This window comes from Pleurodeles waltl, chromosome 2_2, assembly GCF_031143425.1.
Source record: "Pleurodeles waltl isolate 20211129_DDA chromosome 2_2, aPleWal1.hap1.20221129, whole genome shotgun sequence".
NCBI lineage: Eukaryota > Metazoa > Chordata > Amphibia > Caudata > Salamandridae > Pleurodeles > Pleurodeles waltl.
In genome coordinates, this window is record NC_090439.1 from 688,437,625 (window position 1) to 688,457,669 (window position 20,045).

At 43.5% G+C, this 20,045-nt stretch overlaps 1 protein-coding gene across 1 annotated transcript in view; it reads right to left on the bottom strand.

Annotated features, from left to right (window-relative positions):
* Positions 1-20,045, bottom strand: part of LOC138273841 (lectin-like) — a 96,825-nt gene that overhangs the window by 50,699 nt on the left and 26,081 nt on the right. The window contains exon 4 of the mRNA XM_069218901.1: positions 9,312-9,452. Within this exon, the coding sequence (XP_069075002.1) occupies positions 9,312-9,452 (141 nt within the window). The remainder of the gene's footprint in view (positions 1-9,311; positions 9,453-20,045) is intronic.

The window sequence follows — 20,045 nt, forward strand, 5'->3', positions numbered from 1 at the left end:
GCACAATTCCCTGCCTCGCTTTACTCCGAGGTATGGAGGCCTGCCATGGGTGGAGCGTGGGTGTTCCACCCATGCATTCTGACACATTCTCCTATTTGCCTACACTTTCAGGCCTAGGATTGTATCTGAATTGTACACCTCCCCACCATAGTTTCAACAAGGAAAAATATCTTTATTCCTCCTTGATGTTTATTCTTTCTGCAGGACACTGAGAATTGTTTTTGTGCAGGAATGTGTCCCTTCCTGCACCAAAACAATTCTGCTTACAATGCAAGCACCCTTGCATTGTGGTGCAATAGTGCCTGTGTTGGTGCTAGGCAGCAGTTTGTGCGCCAGCACAGGCAGAGAGCAGGAATTGCTGTAGAATATTAAATACAGCACATTCCTGCCCCCTCCCTTTCACGCACTGCAGCAAGGTGGCTTTCTCTGTTGCATTGCGTGACATATTGACATACATGGGCCCTGTGCATAAGATAAGTACAAACAAGCACCAGGTGCAGTGCTAACATCTGCATTTCAACACACATTTGAAGTGAGTGGCTAATACCGTAATGTGCAGTGTTTAAAGAAAGAACAGAGAGAGAACTGATTTTGAAAATTAGAAAAGGGAAGGAAGCGCTTTCATCATAAGAATGTGGTATATTAAAAACTGTTATAATGTCCTAGTTCTGACAGAAACCCTCAAGGTGGTCTAAGCTCATTCTAATTAATTATTCTAATACACCAGAGAAGTTGAACCCAGTGAAAAAACATCTTTCCTGTTTGCCTGTCCTCTGAGCATTCCCTAGTGGGACATTTGTGAATGGTTCCTTACGGATCTTTGAAAAAATATAAATAAAATACAGAAAGTTTTCTTTTAGTGGAAAAGAAGCCTTCCGGATTCTCAGATGTAATTCTCTGAAGATATCTGTCGAAAGCTGCGGAGAGGTTGAGAAGGATCAGAGCAGCTGTTTCTCCACAGTCAAGGAGTCTTCTGATGTCTGTGCCACGGATCAGAGCAGTCTCAGTGCTGTGGTTTGCACAGAATCCTGACTGTGAGGTGTCCAGAAGGAGGTTCTTTTCAAGGAAGGTGGTGAGTTGGAGTTTAATGGCTTTCTCCAGAACCTTGGCTGGGAAGGAGAGGAGAGAGATCAGGCGGGGGTCAGTGGAGGGTTTCTTCAAGATGGGTCTGACGTGGGCAAGTTTCCAGTTGTCTGGGAAGGTTGGAGTGGATATGGAGGCATTGATGATGCTGGTGAGGTGTGTGCTGATCTGGTTGGTTCTGAGGTTGTAGCAGTGGTGGAGGCAGGAGTCGGTGAGTGCACTGGAGTGGATAGAGGTCATGATGGCTGAGGTAGTCAAGGTGGAGAGCCAGTTCCAGGCAGTGATAGTCTGGCTGGCATTAGCCTGTTGGTTCAGTTTGCTGAGGTTGGAGGTAGCTAGTTGGGAGTTGAGACTATGGTAGATGTTGATGATCTTTTTGTGGAAGAAATCCGAGAGGGTGTCGAAGAGGTCTTGAGAGGGATGAATGATGTTCTCTGTGGCTGTTGGGTTGGAAAAATCTTTGATTATTTTGAAACGTTTCTTGGTGCAGTTGGCTGCTGAGTCAATGCGGAAGGCGAGGGCTGCTTTTTTGGCCTCTTTAATGTGTTGATGGTAGGTGTTGAGGACTGCTTTGTAGCTGGCTCTGTTGCTGGGGTTCTTGATGGTGCGCCATAGCTTCTCAAGTTGGCAACATTTACGATTCCCGGTTTGGAGCTCTGTTGTGAACCAGCTAGCTCATTTTGAGGTCTTGATGGTTTTTGCTGGTTTCAGTGGGGCCACCCTGTTGGTGCAGTCAGTGATCCAGGAGGTGAGGATCTGAACTGCTTGGTTGAGGTCAGCAGTGGCTTCTAATTGGGAGGAGGAGAGGGACTTTGTTAATTGGATTTTGGTGACCTTGGTCTAGGAGTGGTGGGAGGAGATCTGTTGCTCGAAGGTGGTGTGCTGGGCTTCTGTGATGTTGAAGTACACAATGGCATGGTCAGTCCAGGTGAGTTTGCTGGTGTGGCTGAACTTGATTCTGTCGCTGGAGGTGAAGATGGTGTTGAGAGTATGGCTAGCGTTGTGAGTCGGTACGGTGACCTGTTGGGTGAGGCCAATGTTATTGAGGCTTTCCAGGAGCGTGGTGGCGTTGGTGTGGCTGGGGTCATCAATGTGGAGGTTGAGGTCGCTGAGTAGGATGTAGTGTTGGGAGAAGATGACTAGAGGACAATGAGGTTGGAGATGTCATTGCAGAAGGTGGCGAGGGGTCCAGGAGGTCTGTATGCGAGGCTGCCTCTTATTGTGGTCTTTGGGTCAAGTTGAGGTAGGAAGTTGAGGTGTTCCAGGAGCGGCGTGGGGTCGTTGTTAACGATGAAGCATCTAATGGTTTCTTTGAAAATTATGGTGATTCCTCCACCTTCTTTGTTGGCATGATCACAGTGTATCATCTTGTAGCCATTGGGGGTGGCGGTGGCAATATAGAGGTTTTCCAGCGGGTTTGAACCATGTTTCTGTGATAAAGGCAATGTCCGTGGAGAGGTTAGTTATGGTGTCCAAGACATCTATGGCGTGTTTGCAGAGGTAGCGGGAGTTGTTCAGGATGCATTGTAGTGGGTGAGTGGTAGTGTTGGGCTTCTTGGTTGAAGTAGCATTCAGCCATCAAAGTCTGTGAAAGCCAGCCTTCTTTTGCATCCCTCCCAGATGGGCATCCAACCTGGACAGAGTGTCTGTTTTGTCAGCCTTCACCACTGTGCTGATTGCAATATCTTTGTGCCTTTCATTTTATTAAAACTTTCAGCAGCATTTGACACCATCTGCCATCAGACTCTGTTACCTAGATTGTCTGACTTGATAATAAAGAAAATGTCTTTATCTTGTTTTGCTTATTTCCTTCAAATCTATCTTTTCACATCTTTCATCTCCCCTTAATTTCTTTAGTGAGACACTGTCACTATGGCACTCCCCAAGGCTCCCATTAACTTACCTGATTAAATCATTTTGGTTTTGAATTATTCTTTTATGCTAATAACACTCAAAATATTGAGAAGCTAACAGGTGATCCAGGCAGGGTGGCAGACAAACTGCACAATGGCCTTTTAAAGGCCCAACAGTGGATGAGTTTAGACTATCTAAAACCTAATAGAGACAAATCAAAAGTCCCTGTCCTTTAACACCTTTCAGTTTTTGGGACTGTGCATTCTGGCTCCAGTCTTTGGGACTGATGTCTTCTCATATGGCAATGGTAAAAACAACTAGCAAATAAAATGGGTTTTCCCTAACAATGGCTCACAAAATACACCTGTAGTTAAGTTCTGTCTGTTTCAACATCACCCCCTGAAATGTATCTTACATTTCCGTTCTTTCCATCACAGAGCTCTAATTCTTAGTGCATTTGTCACTGTTTGATTAGGTTACTGCAACTTTGTTTATATAGGTCTTTCATCTTATTAGGTCCAGAAGTTGCAGTTGATCCAGAGCGATATAGCAAAATTGTCCCTAGGCCTGGAGCCTGGTGACCATATCTCTGCTGCCCATGCATAACTGCATTGGCTATCTATAGGAAAATTGAATTCAGTAAACATTTTGGGCATAATACACAAAACCATCTTCTTTCCAAACACCTTCATCACAGTGATTTCAGTGGTCTACTAAGTTCCAAAGATAAATGTCTTGTGAGTATTCCCAATATCGTAAAACGCTGGGTGGAGGAAAGTTCCCTGGTGCTTCTGCTTCTAAGAAAATGTGTTACCCCTCCATTTCCATTAGTAGTCCAATGCCTGTTTCCATCTTGCCTTTAGCTGCGGGTGAATTTTTTTGAGCCTTAACAAACCACTTGGTTTCCTTAAGAGCCCTGATACCTTTTCCTGGGTGAAAGTTACGCTAGATAAAAACACTAACCTAACCTGGGAGGGGAAACTAGATTGCCTAGTTTGTCTATAGAACACCTATAATTCCCAACTGACAAGACATGCCACCAAAATATTAGGGTTGCTAGGTCCTTAGGAATTCCTGTACCCATCCTCAAATTAACATATATTAAAAGTTATCATGGGACTCGGTTTCAGTGTTCATGGAGCTGCACCAGCCTGTTATTGTAAAAAGATTTATTGACTTATAATCATACCCGAAGTTTGATAGGTGCCATATTCTAGGTTGAGAAGTATGCCAATGACATGTTAGGAAGACAAAACTTGAAATAAAACAGTATGAGGCACACGGAAATAATGAAACATGTCTATGCAGGTAGAACAATACCAAGAGAGTGACCATTATGAAAGGATTTAGGAGTAATGGATGGGAGGGAAGAAGGATAAAAGGAGGAGAGAGAGCCAAGAGAAGTCATAGAAGAGTAGATGACTACCAACCAGAAAGCCAATAGGAGATATTGTAAGGGAAAGTAGGATGAAAAACGTGTCAAATATTTCGTCATGTTAGTTAAAAGATACAATCCCAGGATAGGTTTTGATTAAATAATGATGTTAAAGCTGTGAAGTCTGCGTCTAAAGCATTTAAAGAGAAAATAACCCAATGAAAATACTAATTAAATCTAATTTGATAACCAAGCTTCTCCCTTCATAGTGCTGATTCTCCAAAGGCAGAGATGGTAAGCGGTGAGGAGTTCCTTGTGAAAGAGGAGTGCAACTCAGATACTGAATGACACAAGTAAGTATTCTTAATAAACGCAATATCCATTCAGAATAATTTCTTTCAAAAACGAGATGGCTTTTTATTTCGTTTAACCGGTAAGGGTGTAGTTGTCATGTGACACCAGGCCCCCAAACAATATATTGTTGTAGATGTTGCCTTTGTTTGAAATCCCCTTACTCCATTTTAGAGCTATATATGATTTTGCCAAAACTGGAACATTTTAAAAATCGCCTTGTATATGTTTCATAGGCAATTCCACTCTTCCGAAGAGAATATTTTTAAAGTTTAACAGTCTGCATGTTGCCAAGTATTTGGCTGTGTTAAAATACGTCCCAAAATATCTGTCATTTGCATAAAGGGATGAAGTGCTATCAAAACAGGACACAACAGCCTCATACCTTCTAAGGCCAAGATACGGACACAAACATAATTTAAGTACCTGAAGTGAGGCACTGCCTGACATATAACATTGTGGCATATGGACAACATGATTTTTATAGGGGGAAGGTCAAAAAAGCTAAATCAAGCAATCCTCAGGTATTCAGTGTTTTAATGTTGTAGTGTTTACAATTAGTAATCAGTGGCAAAAGGAGTCTGGTATAACACAGCAATGCTTCTAATAAGCTGTATGTTTGCCTTATAAATCCAGGCAAATGATAATCGGTCCAAAACTTCCTAAAAGTGAAAAACCTCATTCACTTAAAATTTCACACACCTAAAATAAGTAATAGATCCTGCTCAGGTAAAATGGAGGAATTCAGGATGACACAGGATTCCTAAAATTCTTCACGCACACTTTAAAATAGTAATTAGGGCTCCAGGGGGAAATTCTGGGGTACTAGCCACTGATCGGGATTCCAAAGATAAATCAACATTTACTGAAACCACAATAACCAATGTCAGCCAATGGTACACTGCAATTTTCTTTCTCATTTGAGAAATTGGGTGATAAGGACTACCACACAGTCAGGACTGGGTTGAAGATAGTGCACATGTATCCTTTTATGTTGCAGTGGTTTTGTGCTAACTCTCACCAGGAGGTCTGCAAGGTCCTGAATGCCTTGCTTGCTCTTGAGGACCACCATGCACACCTATGTCTTCTGAGTTTGGCTCTTTTGTCACAGTAGCCTGTGACCCTGCACAAGAGAAGTTCAGCGTACTTTTCTTCTAGGGCTGGTCACAACACTTGGGGGCATATTAATTGTCACGTACTGTAGTGCAGCAAGTTACCTTGCTGCACTGCACTGCATGGCAGGAAGAGGGCAGAAATGTTCCATATTTAAGGAAAATTGCTCATTCTTGACTTTCCTATTTGCGCTGGAGCACAATGGGCTGCCTAGCATCAATGCAGGAGTCCTTGCACAAGGGTGCAAGGATGTCTGCGTTACATGCAGGTTCGTTGTAGGACATCTTCTGGCACAAATGCAATTGTGGGGGGCATATTCCTCATTCTATGTGTGCTGCAGAATGCAGCATACATAAAAAGAGGAAGAAGCGAGGAGAAATGGAGATGTTTCTCCTCATTATGCCTCCCCTGGGGAGGCGTAAGATTGTGGTGCATTCCCACCCTCACAATGCCCATGGAACACCTTTTTAGCGCAGAATGAGGCAATGCAGAGATTTGAGCTGCTTTGCCTTACTCCAGATTTTTTAAGCCACTCAGAGCCACTTTACATGGCTTCAAAAAGCTGACTTAATGTTTGAGTTGCGCTTGCACCACATTGCGTGGGTCATAAATATGACCCTAGGACTTTTAGAGTAAACTTCTAGTTTGGTCCTCTCGTTGGTAGTACCAGCAAAAGTTGGTAAGGTAGAACTTCTTATCAAAGTGCATTAAAGTGTGATTTACTGGCTCGTTGTGTTCAGTGCTTATTTCACTTCTGTGATACTAGCAGGCAGCAGCCAGGCTAAACGAAATCTGAAGCTAGATTTGAATTAAAAAAATGTATCATTCATTCACTTGAAAGCAGCTTGCCTCTCAGTGGAATATTGACAAATAGCAGTGAGAAGGAACAGACAGAGAAGACATTTATCAAAATGGTATGGTTTCCCATGCTTTCCTGGAGGCAAAGCGATAAGACAATTTTCTGAGATGAATGGGAGGTCTGTCCCATGTGTTTCATGTGCTTGGATCAAGCTGGTTCAGGGAAATCACAACTACCAGTGTTAAAGCTGAAATGTTACCAATGAATATTCATGTATTCCGAGTGTTGGATTTGCCTAGAAAATGAATTAACATAGAGAAAATTAATTGCACACATCTGAAATCAGATGGCCGCCAGGGTTCACGAAGTGTACCTATTAATGGCTTATTGATATAAAATGTTGAGCAAATGTCTGATCAATGTAGTAATATGTCATATGAAAGGTTGAGGACTATACAGTATATTGGCTTTATTAATTGTAGGCCTTAACTTAGCAAGGTCTTGGCCTAGTTACACAGCCTCATGTCAAGCTGCAATTTTTCCTGGCGACTCATATAATGGCTGCTTAAAGAATTAAATTGTGAATTTCCACTATGCTGACAAAGTGCTTGTAGCTGAAATCCATTCTCATGGGAACTGCTTTCTAGAAGATGATGTATTAGCTAGGGAAACATTTTTTAAGGTAGTATTTGTGAGGGTGACATTCCCAGGAGAAGACAATGAACGTACTGTACTGACTGAAGTAAAAGCTGCAACAATAGTGTTACCTGACGAACGCAATGGCGAGATCGGGAGAAGAGGAGCCAATCATCGACATGTGAACCACGTACTAGTAGAGCTTTAGATTTGAAGTTTTATTTTCATTGGACTGATTGCAAATTAACCAATAGGGACATGGGAAGTAGTTTTAGGAAATTTAACTTAGCCAGATTGCACTGAGAGGAGATGCACCAATCTCTATTTGCCTTTTGCTACGTGCCATAAGAGACGTGTCTAACTTTATTGCTTAAAAAGAGACTTTGCTTCTTCTGAATTTTAATGCTGAATCCTGATGCCTTGCTGACTGAATTGATGTCCTGTTGATGAAGACTGTCATAGCTTGCTGATCCATATTGAGGACAGGTATACAATAATGTTACTGATTGTTATGTCAATTTGCTTTTTGTTTCTAGGTACTAACCGCTACTTTTGATAGAGCCATAGTTACACATTTTTCTAAAATTGTGTTAACTAAATTATTTTTGCATGAATCCCAAACATGCTATTCTAATCCGAAGTTAGATAGGGTACTCACTTATGGTGTTCACTAGTTAGAATAACAGTTGATGTATTTTCTTTGCTGAAATCTCAATGTATGCTATTTCATTTGTGCAGTTATTCTTGCCATTGATTTGCAACGTAACTTTAGAATGTGTAGTAGCTCAAGCTTTGATTAGATTGCGCTTCTTTTGTCGCTTTGGTCAGCCACTATTATTCCTGAATGTTTATCATCTGATTTTGAGACTAATTTATGTGACATTAGCATTGTTAATATAGGGAAATAAACATTCTAACTTTTACAAAGGTATGGTTATTCATGTCCGAGAGTTCATGGTGTGTGGATTTTACTGACTCCTATCGATTATTAATGTCATTGATTGTTATTGTAATTGATTAATGTTGGTACGGGGCTATATGGTGGAAACTACTCTAAGCGTAGTCAAAAGGTCCATCGGCCTATATGCGTCTCCTTGTAAGTTTACTTATTAAGGTCTGACGCACTAACACCAGTCACAATTAAGTTTGGGCAACTGAAGCAATAGATGAAAGCTGGAATGGATGACCAAAGTGTTCCATATCAAGAGATTCTGTTCTTGAGGCACGGTTTATCAAGGCCCTAGTAGTTTTTAGGCATAAAACAGGGCCTCATGAACTGGATCCTCTTCTTAACAGATAGCCAGGTAGCCTTTCCTCTGGCAGCAGTCAATTGTTTAAACCAGTTGCCACAAACTTTCTGTACGGTCAGCTCTGGATGTGCCCTGGTGTGGTAAATCCAGAGCATGGCAGCTGTAAATAGAGGCCATTGAAATAATGTAGTCAGGAATCCCTGCTTGCATCTTCGGGGATTTTTGAAGTTTGATACGAATAGTTGGATGATTTTTCTTTTGGCACAAGTGTATACCAAAAGTCATCTGAATTTGCAATCACCATAAAGATGTGTACTTAATAGTTAATTACTTTCTAGCAGATCTATTAGTGCATGCAGTGCCTAATTTGTTAAAAGAATGTGTCAGGTCCCACACCTTCACTTAGAGGCCAACGGCTGGCACTATTAAATATAAGGGGTGCTGAATAGCAAGGCTGTGTAATCTTGATCCCACCTCAAAATAAATCTTTCATCTGCCACAAGACACACGCAGCCCATTTATCTCACTCTTTCATGTTCTTCTGCATCCCTCCTCTCTTTTTTTGTCACTGTTTTTCTGGCTTTCTGTTCCTCCTTTCCCCCCCCTTCTTTGTTTTTCTCTCTCTCACTCTGTGTCAAAGTCTGAGGAATAAAAATAAGTGCATGTCGGCCCCACCTGCAACTAACGGCTCAAATAAGCACTTTGTGTCGCATTTGCCCAAAGCTAATAACATAAACTATGTATAATCAGTGTAATTTCAAAAGTCACTTTTCAGTGTAGCTACTTTTTTTATGTTAACATAGCAGAACACATGGACCACAAACGTTCACGCACTGCTGACTGCACTTACCTTATAGCAATCACTGGCACCAATCCATATAGGAGCGTTGGCTTTTGCACTCTTCAATACCAGCTGCTGAATATAACTATTTTCTTCCAGTGAGTGCACAGAAGCAAGATGGGCCCCAGGAGTAAGGCTCTGGCAATAGAGCTAAGGAAACAGATGTTACTTAGAGCATGTGGAAGAGAAGCAACATGTGATACTGTAGGAAATAAAGACTACAGGCATAATAATTATTACAATCAAAAAGGGTCACAGACTGTAGACCTGGCCTGTGAAACCTATTGTGTTCTGTTGATACTCAGTAAGTTAAATATTGCAAAGCTGCAGTCTCAATTGATATGAGAGTTTCAGAGTTAAGGTATACAAAGTAACACTCATTGGGAGAAGTGGACTGATCAGAACAACACAGTACTATTCTCAGGACCCATCATACCAAAATCATGCAGGCACCAGGGTAGGCGTAACCATAGCATCCTTGGAGAAGTTTGGCAGATTAAACTATCACATTGCACTGGTAACTCTCTTCTTTTTAACAAAAGCATGATGGCCCCCAAAATATGTTTAGTCTGTGGGGGCCAAAAATCCTTAAAATTACACTATTTCTTACCTTGCACACATCATAAACCATGTGACAATTGGAGGAGAAAAATAGAAACTAGACCTTGCCTGGAAGATAGGCTGCTTAGGCCCATCTCCAAATAGCACGACTGCCTTCTATTGGCTCATAGTAACTTGGAGGTGGTTTAAGGCTTAGCAGCGGGGCAGGGAGCTAGGAACCTTAGCCAGAGCAGACGCACAAGGAAGGATCTGGCGAGTGTTCATGGCAGAAGACCTGCATTAGGAGGAAGAAATATCCAGAAACTCCAAACTTTCCAACTCAACAGGTCTACTTTTGATACCATACTTGATAGAGTTACACAGGTACTACTTGTAAGTATGGATGTTAACTTCCTAAATACAGTCCTCAGCTGTGCCTGAATTCTGACTCCCACACTCTTTTGAATCTTTTCAATTAGGCACATAGTTCAACCCTGTTCTTCGCTGGTCAAACGTGCACTGAATCCTTCTGCAAACTCTTACTAATCTTGATTTCTCAGACACTGCTGTTTATGCCAGACAGAACTCAAGCTTTTGCTATGCCACATATTGTTTCCAGGCGAAGGAAACTTAGCAATGGTGTCCCTGAAGGCTTCAAGCTTTTACCTTTATTGTGCAATCTTTTGATGAGGCCTGTGGCTTCCTTACTTTGTCAGATTGGAGTATGTTTCTATGTGTACGCTAATGACTCAGTTGCTTGCCAGTAATTTTCATTACTCCAAGTCGGAGTCTTTGTCATTCAAGTCCTTACCAGTGAGCACTTTTTGTCTTGCTCACTGAATTCACCAGTTACCAGAATAATTAAATCATGCCCTATCACCCCACTAAGTGGATAAATCATGAACTGTAAAGGAAACTCTAAAATTACATAACTTCCTGACATACCAAGCAGTAAGATATATCACTATTATTTCTTCTCTCTTTCTCCTAGGGAGGAAGGAAGGGAACCTAGGACTGTAAGGAGGAAGATTATGACTCGAACTAATAAAGACTACTGGTAAGTAGCCGAGCCACTACCTACCTCACCCATCTTTCTCGTTCCATTCCTTTCCAGTGAACATATAGCAAAGCTGTTAAAAAAGAAATTACACCATGCCCCTAAATGTAACACAACACCCAAGTGATTTCTTAAATCAACAAATTCAAAAGTCTTAATGAACTTAAAACAGAACAGCTGTCAGAAAACTCAGAAGAAACAACTTACCAATTCTTAATCAGAAGAATGAAAGACCAGGTTGTGGCAGCACAGGTATCTTTTAACAAGGCACCCCTCAAAGTTGCCAAAGGGGAGGACATACCCCCAGTGGAGCAACCCTCTATTTTGGATGGAAGGTTGACTACATATTTCTTATAGGCCGGAGAATTTACCATCCTTATCCATCGACTTGAGGTAGAAGTAGTAGGGCAATGGCCCTTGTTGGATAAGCCAAAAGTAACAAGGAGAAAGTTCACTTTCCTAAAAGAGAAATTCCTTTCAAAATAGATAACAAGGACTCAATGATGCTATAAAGTAGGCCAAAGTGTCCTTTGCTCTGTAGAGGAACATGGGAAAAGGATGGTAACACCAAATCCTGGGACAAATGAAAGGCAAAAGATACCTTGGGCAAAATGGAAGAATCTAAGTATAACAACACCTTCTCATGGAAAAACTTTTAAATTGGGGCGTGGCTAAGCAGAGCTCCAATTTCTCCTTATTTGCAGCCAGGTGTAACTGGCACCAGGAAAAAAGCTTAGGAGTTAAGAATTTTAGAGAAATAGTGGGCACATGTTCAAACGAAGGAAACTGTAGGCTCCTCGGAACCAGAGACAAATCCCAGTCAGGACCGGAAAATGGATAACTGGTCTTGTTAAATGAAAACACCTCTGCAAACAAAAAGCCATGAGTTTGAAGTTGGAGATAGAAGGACCTCTTATGGCCTTAATTGCTGACCAATGGCTATGTGACATTGAGACAGATAACACCAACGGAAAACCATCCCTGAGAACTTCTATTATCTTAATCCGTCATAAAAAAAGGAAGATACCCCTTGGAGAATACCATTTGAAAAAAAATCTCCAATGTCTCTCATAGACCTAAGAGTACTCTCTTTTCTAGAGCTCTAGATCAATAGAGAAATGTCTTGGGAACAGCCTGATTCATCCAATCGTTTGCTCTCAATCTTCAATATTTCAATAGAAGAGAGAATCTGAGAGGTGACTGAACTACTGGGAATAACCAGGCAGGAATAATCAATAGATGACGCAACAAGGGGAATCAGGGTTGGCAAGTCCAGGAGTTAGCCACCAGCAACACCTCCATCCATCCCCTCCTGCTCTTTGACAGAACCTTGCTGATCAGAAAAAAAGGCAAAAAGGTAAAGAGAAGCCCTTTGGGTCACCTGAAGCCCATCACGTCCACCCCTATGCTTGCTGTCTGGGCAGAAAGAAGTAAAAGCTGGGAAGAAGAGCCTCCTAGAGAGATGCAAAAAGATCCAGTCATGTGGCACTGAACCAAATTATCTCCTGAAATATCTTAGGAAAGAGAAAAACCAATACTAAGTAGGGGAATGACCAGGTCAGCTGATTTGCACTGCCATTCTGCCTCCCCAATTGATAAATTGTTGTCGGAGACACAAGACTATCTTCTGCTTAAATCCCAATCTTTTCTGCTACAAATGCAAGTGCAGGAACTCTGGAACTCCCCAGATGGTTCATATGGGACATCGGACCTGATTGTCGGTTCTGATATGGACTGCTGTACCTCTGATCCAAGGGGCAAAATCCAGCAGTGCTTTGTAAGCATCTACCAACTCCTTCCAATTTGAAGATGTCATGGGCTCCACTGAGGTCCAAAGACCCTGTGTCAATTGATCCTCCAACATTGCTTCCCAAACCAGGGCACTGGCATTTGTTGTGATTGACAGCGGAAAAGGAGGATTCAACAGTACTCCATTCTCCATAATGGATGGATTGAGCCACCATTACAGTTTCTGAGAAATTGTACCTACGATCAGGAAAAAGTGGTTGTGGTTCTGGGACACAGGGTCCCAAAATGAAAGATGGTGATAGACCAGGCCGTATAGGTGTCTGCGAGCCACGGGTACTAGAAAGAGAGAAGCTGCCATGGCACCCGGTATTCTCAGTCACTCCCTTGCTGCTTCACTTTGAAATTCCAGGAGATTTCTGAAACACCCCATTATGATCTGTTGTCGCAGTGAACGTATAGCAAAGCTGTTAAAAAATAAATGACACCATGCCGCTAGATGTAACACAACACCCAAGTGAATTCTTAAATCAACAAATTCAAATGTCTTAATGAACTTAAAACAGAACAGATGTTAAATAAATACCTTTCACACTGAACTGGACCTCTTGAGAAGGAATCAAGTGTCATTCTTTTAAATTGAGCATGAAACCATGATTGTTTAGGCACTGGAATACCAACGGAATGGCTTCTTGACCCTCAAGGAAAGAGTAGGCATAAATCATCCATTGTTTAATTAGGGAAAAACTAACTCACCCAAGCAATGAAGGCTTCTTACCAAAGATGCAAGAGTATAAGTAAAAACGTTCAGAGAAGAAGCTAGGCCAAAAGGAAGGTCACAGGATTGAAAGTGCTGACCCAGTGAAAATAATCTTAGATTCTTCTGGGAAGAACATTGGATACTTCTGGGAAGGTCAATAGATGTTAAAACCATGCCGGAGGAAATCACAGGTGAAATGTGTTCCAAACTCGCCATCTTGAATCGCTTGGAAGGAATATATAGATTCACAGGTTTTAAGTCCAGAACTAGTCAATAGTCCCGGACCTCTTTTGAACTAAAACAGGCCCTCCAGGATTTCGTGATTTGCAATATAATTGCAAAATTGGCACTTTTGTAAAAAGCTTGAGCTTTTTACAAAAGTGGCTGTGAAATATGCAGGAATGGGAACCTTGTCTTGTATTGGTCCAGTGGATCTCCACTGGGCCAATGATAGGAGGGTCTCACTGCATACAGGCAAGATATAATTTGTTTATTTACACCTCATCTGCCCTGTCTACTGTTGTTTTGGGCCCGTCGCACACGGGGTACGTGGCAGGCTCAGGGTTACAGTCACTTTTTTTTTATGTTTTGGGCCCACTGCGCACCACATGTGTGGCAGGCCCAGGGTGGCATTTTTTTTCTTTTGGGCCTGTAGCACATGGGGCATGCGGCGGGCCCAGAGTGGCATTACATTTTTTTTAATGTTTTGTGCCCGCTGCGTGCCCCGTGCTGGGCCAGAGTGGCATTTATTACTTTTTTTTGCTTGTTTTTGGCCTGCTGGGCCTAGGGTGGCATTACATTTTGGAAATATCTTAGACCCGCGGTATGCCCCATGTGCGGTGGGCCCAAATGATAAAAAAAAATATTAAATGCCACTCTGAACCCGCCACCTGTCCCATGTGCAGTAGGCCCAGGGTGGCACTACATCTTTTTATTGTTTTGGGCCCACCTCACAAGAGGCACATGGCTGGCCCAGAGTGGTACCGTGTGGTCCATGTGCAGCAGGCCCAGGGACATCTTAAGGATTTTGGGGGGCCTGGGCCAAAATTATTTGGTGGCCTATGTTCAAAACATCTTTGAAGTTATGAACCAATTTCAGTTCTTTCATGCCCCTTTTGGCCTAGTCACTGACATTACACAGCACACTGGTCCAAATTGTGTTTACATCTAGTATTACAGGATAGTGACATGTTTTCAATATTATAACACAATAGGAGCTCACTAATATCACTGCAAAAAATCTCTGTGACACCCACCCTTTTCTCATAGGTGAGGTGCTGTTGTAAACTAAAATAATTGTTTTTTATGGATGTTATATGAAACATCAACACAACATTTCTCTGCAAAATGTCTGTAATAGACTCTCACACATCACACACGCTAAAAATAAATTGAAGGGAATGATAATTAAAACAGTTTGTTTAAAAACTATTCAAGGCCATCAAGGAATGACTCTCTGCAGAACAGAGCTTGCTCTATCAAGGCCCCTCTTGGAAGGCTGGGGCCCTGAGCCAAAGCCCATTTTGCCCATGCCTTAGAATTTCTCTGCCCAGGGTGTAATTTCTTTTTTTTATTTTTGGGCCTGCCACCCATAGGTCACACTGTGGACCCTAATCATTTAAAAAACTAAATGCCCCCTGGGCCCAATATCCGACCCATGGACCCAAAATGTGATAAAAATGAATGCACTCTGAGTCCACAACCCACAGAGCACCCAGGGGGTCATTCGTTTTTATCAAGTTTTGGGCCCACAGGCTACACGTCGAGCACAAGGGCATTAATTTTTTTTTAAATGATTAGGGCCCGACGCCAATAGGGCATGCGGTCGGCCCTTGGGCATTATTTGTTTTAATTATTAGGGTCTGGTTTTTATGAAAATAGCATAATAAATTGCCACAAAAATGCCGCAAAATTTGCATATGTGTGCCACAAAATTTGCTAATCCATGCCGCAGTATCCTGGGGGGTCAGTGAAAACATTAGACAGAAATATGCTAATTCCCTTTCCTGCTCTGCTACCAGAATGATGTCCCCTTTCTGTAGAAGATCTTTAATTCTTTTGAAGAGACCCTCAGACAAAGAAATCCTCCAAGGAAGAGAAAACCCAGTCTGGTAACCTTTCCAAACCAATTCAAGAACCCAGACATCTGAAACATCTCTTTCCCAGACTGAAATCGAAATCTTAATTTCACCTTCCACATCCTGATAGTCATGCTTTAGGGTTGGCCGGAGGCGCTGAAGAATCTGCTGGTTGTTTCTGGGACTTATAATTGAAGAGAAGGCCTCAGTCTTGTCCTCTTCCTTGATAGAGCTAGTTAGCCTCTTAAGAAGCGGATGCCTGAAGAAATGCTCACTTGAATCCAATGGCTCATCCTCTGTCTCTCTCTCTCTCTGGAGAGAGATAGGTTTAGCTGGGGCAAGTCACTTGCGATCCTTGGCGACTTTTTAATGAGTTGAGGACCAAACAGTTTAAAGCTATTGAAGGGAAGATGACTCAGGAGAGACTTCAGAGAGTTGTCCACCTTCCATGACAGCATCCCGATATGGTATCTACCAGGAGATGATGGAGCTAGGTGCAGCCACATCAGCAGACAAAGAATCAAAACTTATGTCAGATAAAAATATGACCTTTTGCTCCTTAACTGACAATTTTGCATTACTATCTTCCGCCTCCTGCAGGTACTCAGCTAAAGCCTGAAGGTCGTGAGGGATGAACTGAACAAAGTAGCACACACCTCAACTCTGACTGCAAAATTAGAGGCTGCGTATGTCCTCTTACTCGCACTGTTCACCTTTTTGTTTACCTGATCCAAAGAGGCATCCTCTGAATGCCAGCCATATGAGAATCGACCTTAACATTGTCAGGCAATTCCTCTAGCAAAATTTATAAAGGCTATTTGAGCAAGGAAACTCAGAAAGTTTGATTTCAGTACTTCTGCCTATTCTCAAGATAACAACGCTCTGACTACCTTACGGATGGGCGGGGCCTTGTTTTCCTCTCTGCTATACTGGGAGAGAAAAACTTTGTCAGGCTGGGAGGCACAGTAGGAAATTAAAAATTATCCTTTAAATAGGCTAGAATCTCCTTCAGTTCAGAACCCCTAATGTAGCTTTTCCTTCTCTCTTCATCATCAGAGCCATCCCAGTCCACATCAGTGTTAGGAGAGGTCCTAGGGAGCATTGCTGTAGGCTGGCTATCTAGCCACAAAAAACGCCTCTACAGTCTTATTGATCATCAGTTGTAGCAGGTCCACATCCACAAAGGAATCATTCTTCCGTAAAGAATGCACTGGAGCAGAACCTTACTCATCTTAATAGAAATTTCCCTTCATTACGCCCGTTTTCAAACTTTCGCTGCAAAAGAAATAAAATGAGTGGCTTTATATAGCTGCATAAACATTTTGCCTTCCTCCTCCTATTTTTTCTGACCTCTTTTTATTGGCTCTGGGACTCTGAGCACTTTATCACTGCTGATCAGTGCTAAAGTGCAGGTGCTCTCCCTTCTAAACTTGGTATGATTGGCTTACACCTGTTTGGCACATTTAATTTACCTATACGTTCCTGGTACTGTGGTATCCCTTATACCGAGGGCCTGTAAATTAAATGGTACTAGTGGGCCTGCAGCGCAGCTTGCAGCACCCACAGAAGTAGCCTTTCAAACCTGTCTCAGGCCGGCTACCACAGGGTCTGCATACGCAGTTTACTGCCATAGGCACCTGGCATTTAAATTCACTTGCCAGACCTGGAACTACCCTTTTTCTACATATAAGTCACTCCTAAGGTAGGCTCTAGCTAGCCCTATTGGCAGGGAGCTGTGTGGGTAAAAGGCAGGACATGTGCCTGGTTTAGTGACAAACAGCCTATTTGGTTTTCACTACTGTGAGTGCTGCCTCTCCCAAAAGGATTGCATTGAAAATGCCCTAACATAGGTCTAAGTGGTTTTTTATTAACGTTATAGAAATGTCACTTTTAGAAAGTGGTCATACATCTGTGCTTATGACTCTGGTGTTTCACAGCTTCACTCCAATCCACGTCTGTGGCAGAGTGACAGCTGGGCCTTGTGCATAGTTTTCAGATAACCAGTACACAGGGAGGGTGGAGGTGTCACAAGAGAGCATTTGCATATTGAATGGTCTTCCTCAGCTGGGAGAGGTAGAGGTGGGGCACCCCTGCATTTGTAAAGGCTGTGCTCTGGCCTCACACGAAGGGCTAGTTTAACCCCTGCTGATGTCTGGAGCCAGTGCTGGAGGAGGGAGGGGACAGTCCTTGAACCGGTTAGTGCTGGTTGGAATCTCTTCTTCCCCCTTTTGTGGAGGCTGCATAAAATTAGTATAAGTACAGGTGGGTTCCCCCCACATTTTCAGACACTAATGGACTAATGAAACAGACACTGGAATTGCTGGAATGACTCGCTAGGATCAACCTTGGGACTGCTGTACTGTTGTGCTGACCTGTGATTTGCTAGGTCACTAAGAGGGACTGCCAGGGCCTTTGAGCCCTTGTGCTTGCCTACTTGCTTGGGCCCTGCAGCCCTGCAGCCCTGTGCCCCATTGCTGTCTCCAGGGGCTGGGTGGTGTGCCCCCCTTTCCCCTGTAGTTCCCCTTCCTCAAAGCGCAAGAAGGGTGCTTTACCATTTATTTTCCGAGTGCAAGGAATGCGCTGTGTTGATCCGAGCAGGAGCACGTGAGGAGAGCACTCCTGCTGACCCCATGGTCAGGCCCCTGTAGGAAAGTACCCTCTTTTTGCCATGGTTACCCCAATTTTCTGCCTGATGTCAGTGTGTTTGACTGTGTTAACTGGAATCCTGCTAACCAGGACCCCAGTGATTATGCCCTCTCTCCTATAAATGTTGTCACTGCATACTGGTGACCCAGTATTTCACCCAAAATTGGCATACTGGTGCCCCCTTATAAGTCCCTAGTATATGGTACCTAGGTACCCAGGGCATTTGGGTTCCAGGGGATCCCTATGGGCTGCAGCATTTTTTTGCCACCCATAGGGAGCCCATGCAGGACTGCCAGTGCACCCTTTCTCTGCCATTTACACTGCAACAGGTCGCTTATAAGTCACCCCTATAGCAGGCCCTTCAGCCCTGAAGGTAGGATGCAGAGTACCTGTGTGTGAGGGCACTCCTGCACTAGCAGAGGTACCCCCACGACCTCCAAGACCATTTTCCCGGACTTCGTGAGTGCGGGGGTGCCCTTTTACGTGTGTACTGGACATAGGTCACAACCTATGTCCAGCTACATAATGGTAACTCCGAACATAGGCATGTTTGGTATCAAACATGTTGGAATCATACCCCAATGCTTTTGCAACCATTGGTTGTATGATTCCATGCACTCTGGGGGCTCCTTAGAGGACCCACCAGTATTGCCATTACAGCCTTCTGAGGTTTTCCAGGCAGCCCCAGCTGCTGCCACCTCTTAGAAAGGTTTCTGCCCTCCTGTTGCTTGAGCAGCTCAAGCCCAGGAAGGCAGAACAAAGGATTTCGTTTGGGAGAGTGGTGTTACACCCTCTCCCTTTGGAAATAGGTGTTACAGGCTTGGGAGGGGTAGCTTCCCCAAGCCTCTGGAAATGCTTTGAAGGGCACAGATGGTGCCCTCCTTGCATAATCCAGTCTACACCCATTCAGGGATCAGCAGTCCCTGCTCTGGTGTGAAACTTGAAAAGGAAAGGGGAGTGACCACTCCCCTGTCTATCACCACCCCAGGGATGGTGCTCAGAGCTCCTACAGAGGGTCCCTGGGTTTTGCCATCTTGGATTCCAAGTTGGCAGGACACACTGCAAGCATCTGAGTGGCCAGTGCCAGCAGGTGACATCAGAGCCCTCCCCTGATTGGCAAGACACTCTACCTAGTGCATACATGTCTATTAGGTGAAGGTTCTGATTCTAAAATGTACGGTCAGGTACTACAAGCTGTCACAGACAATTCGGTTTGCCTCAGTTCACTTACTTAATTGACCAATTTGTAGGAAATCCAGGGAGATCCCTTTGTTCTTCTGGTGCAGGCTGAAGACAGGCTGTCCTTTGAGGATGCACGACCGGGAAACAGTTGTCGTTGCTGGCAGGTGCTGAATATACAATGTTGTAGAAGTCGTCTTTGCTTCTTTGTTGCAGTTGTAGAGTTCCTGGAGGGTCCAGATGCAGTTTCTTTGGTAAGAAGGTGAAGTAAAGAATGCAGAGGATTACTGCTGGAGTTTTGCAATCTGAATCTGAGAACCACCCAAGCGAGGGACCCTAAATAGCCTTGAAAGGGGGTTTGGTCAGCTAGCAGGTAAGCACCTATCAGGGAAGGGCTCTGAAGTCACCTGTTGGCACTGGCCACTCAGATGCTCCCAGAGTGCCCAGCCAACTTAGAATACAAGATGGCAAAACCTAGGGACACTCTGGAGGAGCTCTGAGCACCACCCCTGGGGTGGTGATGGACAGGGGAGTGGTTACTCCCCTTTCCTTTGCCCAGCTTTGTGCCAGAGAAGGGACTGGGGGTCCCTGAACCAGTGTAGACTGGATTATGCAAGGAGGGCACCATCTGTGCCCTTTAAAGCATTTGCAGAGGCTCAGGGAGGTTACCTCTCCCATGCCTGTAACACCTATTTCCAAAGGGGAAAGGGTGTAACTTCCCGCTCCCAAAAGAGCCT